At 41.8% G+C, this 7,443-nt stretch overlaps 1 protein-coding gene across 2 annotated transcripts in view; it reads left to right on the forward strand.

The window, feature by feature from the left end:
* Nucleotides 1-7,443, forward strand: part of Arhgap24 (Rho GTPase activating protein 24) — a 418,579-nt gene that overhangs the window by 82,013 nt on the left and 329,123 nt on the right. For both annotated transcript variants that reach the window (XM_026785338.1, XM_026785337.1), the window contains exon 2: nucleotides 4,213-4,409. In XM_026785338.1, coding sequence (XP_026641139.1) covers nucleotides 4,233-4,409 — 177 coding nt within the window. In that variant the 5' untranslated portion in view covers nucleotides 4,213-4,232. The remainder of the gene's footprint in view (nucleotides 1-4,212; nucleotides 4,410-7,443) is intronic.

Consider the following 7,443-nt stretch of genomic DNA (forward strand, 5'->3'; position numbering starts at 1 on the left):
AGTACTGCCCTTGCCATGCTGATCAGTATTGATTAGTATTGCTGTAATACCGCCCTTGCCATGCTGATCAGTATTGATCAGTATTGCTATAATACTGCCCTTGCCATGTTGATCAGTATTGATTAGTATTACTGTAGTACTGCCCTTGCCATGCTGATCAGTATTGCTCTAGTTCTGCCCTTGCCATGCTGATCAGTATCGACAGTCGTGACTCTGTTCTGCTTCCTCACGAACCACTAAGTTGCAAGGCCCTGACTATGAGAGAAAGGAGCTCCTCAGAGGGCATCTAGTGAAGTCATGCTCCGAGAATGGTAACATATGAAGCACATATGTCTAATGCTAACCCAGCAGTGAAACATGTGTTTACTACCATGGCTAGAAAGTGAAATTGTCAAGGTTGGCGTTGATTGTTATGTTTTGTAAAGGGCATTCAAAGTTATTCAAGTGTGATCATCCTGACTGCATCTTATCTGAAATCTCCCATATCAAAGGAAAAGAACCCGAGTCCCTAAAGTACACAACTATCCTGAAGGCATTAAATACCAAGAAAGAGAGTCCTCCAAGACATGCTTTATAGGACTTCTCTTGTGGTTGTTTCACGTTGTGCTGCTTAGATTGCTGTCAGTTTGACACGCGTTAGTCATGTGGGAAGAAGGAGCCTCAGTTGAAAACTTCCTCCCTCAGACTGGTCTCTAGAGGGGTACATGGGGGCATTTTCATGACTGGTGGTGGATGTAGGAGGGCCCAGCTCAGGAGCGCTACCACCGAGCAGTCGTTTAGGGTTGTAAAAGAAAGGCAGACTGAACAAGCCAGTCAGCAACACTCCTCCACAGCCTCTGCTTGAGTTCCTGCTTCCAAGTTTCCTTCTGGAGTTCATGCTCTGACTTTGCTCAGTGACTGACTGACAGGGGCATGTAAGCTAGCTCCCCTGCCCCATACACACAAGTTGCTTCTGGTCAGTGTTTTTGCGGTTTGTTTGTTTGTTTACCACAGCAATAAAAAACAAACTAGAATACACACCACCTCCCCTCCATTCAGATGATGCTTACCGTACCCAGCATGCACTGTGAAGGGCACTGGGATGCTGTGGTCAGCAAAGCTGTGGCCTTGACCTCATGAAGCTTATGGCTTCTTTGGGAGTTGGGGGTATGACAGACAGTGAAAGAACAATTAAAGAAACAAAAATCCCGTAAAATATCTGGTAATGCAGGAAACTGTTAGAGAGGCAGGTGAGGGGTCAGGGTGGGATAAGAGAGAACACAAAGAGCTGAGTTCATCCATAAGATGATTCCAGGCAGCCCTGGGAAATTTCAGACTGGGATTCAAGTGAACGGCTATGCAAAGAGGCAGACGAGGGGCATTCTGGAAAGAGATCGACATAGGTCAAGACTCCAGGCATAAGGGAGCTCGGGGCTTTCCAAATTTAAAAGAAGCTGCTGTGGTTATCGTGCACATGTGTGGGCCTGGAAAGGGTGGCAGATCGGGGTCCAGAGGTTTCAGGAGGAGATAACGTCGCCATTAGTCACCCAGCACAAGGCCCTAATGCAACACTGATTACTTCAAACATTGATTGGCTTCACCCTGTATCAGATGGATGTCATACTGGATACGTAGGGTAGCTAGATATCTAATGTCCCTACAGTTACAGAATTGCAGAGAAAATAAACTAAAAGGACCCGGAGTTGGGAACAAGCTAGCTCCTCCTCTTTATTGTAGAGGTGGGAGAGGGTTTTTGACTGTTTCTACAAACACCTTGGTTATTTTTGTAAGACTTCAGTTTCTGTTTGGTTTTGTTTCATTCTGTTTTTCTCCCACACAGCAGGAGGCATGGCATTCTTTTCCCCTAAGTCTTTAATAAATCATGTTCCTTTGTTTTAATAATATAATTAGTGTTGCTGAGACTCCTTATGATGTATTATAAACTCATGAAATTAACTGTAGCTTTTCCAGGGTTCAGCAGGCAACGCTTCCCCTGGCTTTCGCTAGACTTCTAAGCAACAGATGCAAGAAGGGCCATAAACTTCGTTCTAACACACGCGTTTTCTACTAAGGCCAAAAGTGTAGGGAAAAAAATGGGAATTGGCTGTGTACATTTCTTTATTATTGATGGTAGCTTGCTAATTATCTTGCAAATCTTTAGAGGCTGGTTGTTTTTTTTTTTAAAGTTAGTAAAATGCTTAAATTTGAGAGGGAAGATAGAAAAAGTCCCTAAAGAAAGAATTAGTTTATTTATTTGGCTGTTATATATTCTAGGGGTGTGTGTGTGTGTGTGTGTGTGTGTGTGTGTGTGTGTGTGTGTGTGTGTTGGGATGCTTATTTTATTGTCTTACTAACTTTACAAATAGTTGGTCAAGGATAAATAAATGGTGAAGAAATAAATTGTGTAGTCGGAACAATTTAAACACCAGGAGACAAAAGAGAAGATTGTTTCGGGTGGTCTTACTGTCTAAATTACATCATAGTGTTTTCTCTTCATGGAGAGCTGGGCTTGCCTGCTTCTGGATGCCAGGTCAAGTGCTGTGACAGAAAGGAGTTGAAAGTTCCTGCCCTGGGGGCGTAGCAAACTTGAAGTGTCAGGAATGACCCAATCTGCAGATACTTCACATACATGTGGAGTGAGTGTTACTGCAATCAGCTGTCATTGCCATGGGAATGCCCCATGGCAGGGGCAGGGAAGGTTTCATCATTCCCTACACACCGTGCAGGGTGGGGTTCAGCATAGAAAGGGCACCTGTATGTATTCAATGAGCCTGAGAATGCACAAATGACCCAAATGAAGTATAAAATAGCTTAAAGGAAAAATTGAAAGAAGGATGGAGAATATTGGAATGTCTGCAAGGTGAGGAGACAGAGACCACCTGGAAGATGGTTGAAATGACCAAAATAAAAAGATCAAACCCACATTCAAATTCACTGCTGTGCACCAAGTGGTAGAATGACATCCAAAGAACTTAAGGAGCCCAGGTGAGGTCTGGGAGGTAAGGGCTGGCAAAAACAAAATAACAACAACAACAAAAACCACCATGGAATTTGTGATTGGGACTCTGGACGTTATAATTGCTTGAAAACAGGACTAGAAAAGAAAATCAGTCTGGAAGCTCATCTTCAGGTGCAAATCGGAATTATTAAATTAAAGGCAGACATGAAAATGCCTTAGTCAGGCCAGTCTGTTTTGTGAGTTAATTCCGTGTTTGTGTCCTCATACAAAGACCCAGGATGAGCTAACACTTCCCATTTCCTGCGTAAATGCTGAGAAATAAACACTAGCAAGAAACTGGAGGGAGCCTCTGAGACAGAAAAACACATCGCTTCATTCTTAACCACATCAAAACAGTCTCTTGGTTCTTAACCACGGTTTGCAGAATTTGTTTCCATGGATGGGCACCCCCCCAAAGCCCACCTCCTACCACCCCCGTGTTTCTACTATGCAAGTCTAGCTTCCTATGGGCGCTGCTGATTCTCCATTCATGAGGCTAATTTTCTTGCTCTGTATGGAGTGCATGCCCCTGGGCTCTTTACTCACAGTCTGAAATGGTGCTTAAAGTGTCCTGGAATTTTAACCCCGTCATTCCTGAATTTGAGGGAGCCTGTGGAGGAAAGAAAAATCAACTAGCCATGAAGGATTTCTTTGTTTGTTTGTTTTGTTTTCTTGTTTTCTTTTAAACTTTCTTTACTACACAGACCCAAGGCTGAGAAAACCCTCAGTGGATACTCTGGAGGAAGCAGAGAACAAAACCTAAAAAGACTTTCACATGTGCAAACCAAACTTCTTCCACTGAGGTTTTTTAAATAGTCACTTTAAGCTTTAACATGTGTGGAGATAGAATAGTGCCTGCTCAGGTAACCACAGGCCAGGCTGCATACGCAGGCCCCCAGCACTGCACAGCAAGCACACAAGCCTAGATGCTGAAAACCTCTAGAACTTTCTCAATCTGTAGCTCTACTTGGGAAGAAAGGGTTCTCACCCCCAGTGTGAAGGCAGGTAAAAACGCTTTCCTTTTGGGCATACCAGTGACAGGTCTCTGGTCAGCATTTAGAAATCCAGTCAGTGAGTTGATACACATTTTTTTATCCCTTTCTTTCTTCCTTCCTTCCTTCCTTCCTTCCTTCCTTCCTTCCTTCCTTCCTTCCTTCCTTCCTTCCTTCCTTCTTTCCTTGGAAAAGTGGTTACAGACTACCTTATTCTTTTTCTTTCCTTTTGTTTCTAAACAGAAAAACCTATCAACTTGAAAATGGAGGAGAACAATGACGCCACGGAGAACCCCCAAAGCCAAGGCCGGCAAAATGCCACCAAGTGTGGGTGGCTGAGGAAGCAAGGAGGCTTTGTCAAGACTTGGCACACCCGCTGGTTTGTGCTCAAAGGGGATCAGCTTTATTATTTCAAAGATGAAGATGAAACCAAGCCTTTGGTAAGTAGGAAAAACGGTACCTGCAGACCTTTGAGATCCCTGGAGCTGATGGAGTCCAAGGGGTCTCAGTCTCCCCACTGGATCTGTTTACAGGCGTCGTTTTCTCTGCTTCTTTTTGTTGATTTTCTTAGAATTGGAGATGATGAACTGGCTAGTTAAGACTCAGAGGCAAATTATACTTGTCTAATGTTAATTTGAATTTTACTAAAGGGATGGAATGTCTGAATCCCTCAGGCAAACGTAGTTCATGAAAAAATATTAATGGGCCTCTACTAGGGAATAGAGATCATAGCCAAGGCAGCTTTTCTTTTTTCCTTAGCAATAAAATGAAAAAAAAAATCTATATTTTAAGGAAAATTGCTTACATAGCCTCACTCCTCTGGGGATAGTTCTCTGTGTTTCTCTCTGGCTCCTTTGTGGTCATTTGTTTCCTTATGTTCTTTGTCACAATTTTTAAACAAGAGAGAGAGAGAAAGAGAGAGAGAGAGAGAGAGAGAGAGAGAGAGAGAGAGAGAGAGAGAGAGAGAGAGGAGAAAAGAGAAAAGAAAAAGCTCTTGGATTTTCTCAGCTCTGGTCATTGTTTATCAACAGAAGAGAGATGCAGAGAGAAGCATCATCCCTGGGTCTTGTTGGCATACAAAGGAGTTTCACAATAGTCTGGAATGGAATATAACAAAGGTTTATTTATTTGGCGATAAACTCACAGTAAGAATAGTGATCTGTGGTTTTCTGTGTTCACTGGGAACTGGAAGAGAATCCAGCAGCCAAGAGGCCTGTGTGTGATTTTCATCTGCACTTATAGTACATGAGACAATGATTAACGTGGGCCAGTATCTTAAAGGCTATTGGCTGAAGGAGTTTCCACAGCACCTTCCAATTTTGTCTAAATAAGAGAGTTATAAGCCTAATACAAAATTATATATAATAAGAATAAATATCAAGTATTGTTCAAAGAAAAGGCAAAAACGTACATGCCAAGAAGAAAACAAGCTCCAAGTGGAGTATCTTTGGTACCCAATATTCTCTCAGGAATAGATTGGTGTTGCCAGGAGCAAGCAGATCTTATTTCAACAGAACCCTAAGTTATTTAAATGTCATATTTTATAGTACTTTGAAATGTTTGAAGATTGCATATCTATGCAGAATACAATCTCTACACATCTGAGGAATCTGATTAATCTAAGTATGACAATCATAGTATGACTATTGACTTGTAATTCTTGTTGTTTTTGTTTTGTTTTGTTTGTTTTTTCTAGACAAGGTTTCTCTGTGGCTTTGGTGCCTGTCCTAGAACTGGCTCTTGTAGATCAGCCTGGCCTCTTCTTCCTGAGTGCTGGGATTAAAGGCATGTGCCACCAATGCCTGGCGACTTGTAATTCTTAATACCTATACAACTGAAAGACTAAGGCTTCATATTAAAATATTAAACAATATTTAAACAAATGTTCAGCAAATGACCATGATGACCACAAAATGTAAGCAATATATAAGTATCTTGATCAGAGGTATAAATGTATAATGCAATATACAAAATATATTAAGCAGAGGTAGAAACATGCATGCATACAGTATGGTAAAGAAACTTTGCATAGGTGCACAAATATTGTAAACATAAATGGGAGTATATAACAAATATAATTTGAATTTTCCTTTGTCTACATCTAGGGAATATAGAAATGAGAGGAGAAATATTTGCAATTGGTTTTTATAAACAGTATGTCCTTGAGGCTACTTCCTCTTGTACTGAAAGCTCAATGTCTTAATTAGGAATTTAAATCAGGACTCACCTTTAATATTTCAAGTTCATAAAGCATGACAGTTTCACAGGGTTCCCATTTCTGTGATTCAGTTAACAGAAAAAGTGTATGCATCCTGGGACCTCAGTCATAGTGCTAGTTTTCCATACTTACCAGAGTTAAGAATGCACATCATTGTCTTCTGAAATGCTTGCGGTTTATATAGCATTATTTTCTATCTGTCTATACCCCCCACATATATACAACCCATTGGTACCGCTGTGTCTACATGTGTTTAGGGCTGACCACTTGAGACTGGACGGTGTGGGAGTTCACCCCTTGAGGAACTGGTTCTCCCTCTCTGGGTGGCGGCCACCTGTCGTTCTTCCTCTAGGAATGGGAACTTATGGAGATTCCCCTATCCATGGTGGCACATCAGCTGATGTTGCCATTTTGTGGGTCTTCTTCAGGCAACCATATCTTTGAGATCTTATGGGTTCAGTTTCCCAAAGAAGCAGTCATATATTTGGTGCAAAGGAATCAGTGCTAGGCAGAGACTGGATTGCCTTGTGGACGGTGGGAAGCAGTTCTAACAAACCTCATGAACCTGTGCTACTTCCTGAGAGAGGAGTCTTGGCAGCCATTTCTCATCTGTTGAAAACCTGGTAACGATGTAATTTTCTCAGTTTTCTTTTGTCTGTTTCTTCAACTTTCATCTCTTCAAGAACTTCATATATATATATATATTCAGTTATTCAGTTATATGTCCCAGACTTGATTATGCAGTCTCAGCATCTTTTTTTATAATCTTCCTCAAATTGCACTTGGCTTTCCAGAGACTCAGCCACCTTCCTAGCTTGAAGGACATCAGCAGTCTCTTCCCCACTTCTGTTTCCTTTTTGAGTAGAAGGTGAACTTGCCTCAAGTTCGCCATTTCCTAAGGGTGACTTACAGTGGCCTTACAGCCCCAACCGAGACTTCCTGGCAGTGTGCTGAAACTCACCTAGAAAGTAATAGCTTGCCTATTCAGCTTAAAAATACAGGAAGCTAAATATCTTTATTACATATTACATTTTTTTTTTAAAAAATGGATAATCAGCCTCACAATTTTAGTTCATCAGGGTAAGACTGTTGAGAGCCCTCTGGCTACAAGGGAATACACGGAAGCCCAGACACACTGTTCTCACTGCCAATGAAAACTCCTTGCTTGATTTCGGCGGTTTCTAGGGAAAAACTACAGAAAGGGATCCATGTGGGCATTCATGTGGGCATCCGTGTGGGCATCCGTGTGGGCATTC

Source organism: Microtus ochrogaster, linkage group LG1 (assembly GCF_000317375.1).
Source record: "Microtus ochrogaster isolate Prairie Vole_2 linkage group LG1, MicOch1.0, whole genome shotgun sequence".
NCBI lineage: Eukaryota > Metazoa > Chordata > Mammalia > Rodentia > Cricetidae > Microtus > Microtus ochrogaster.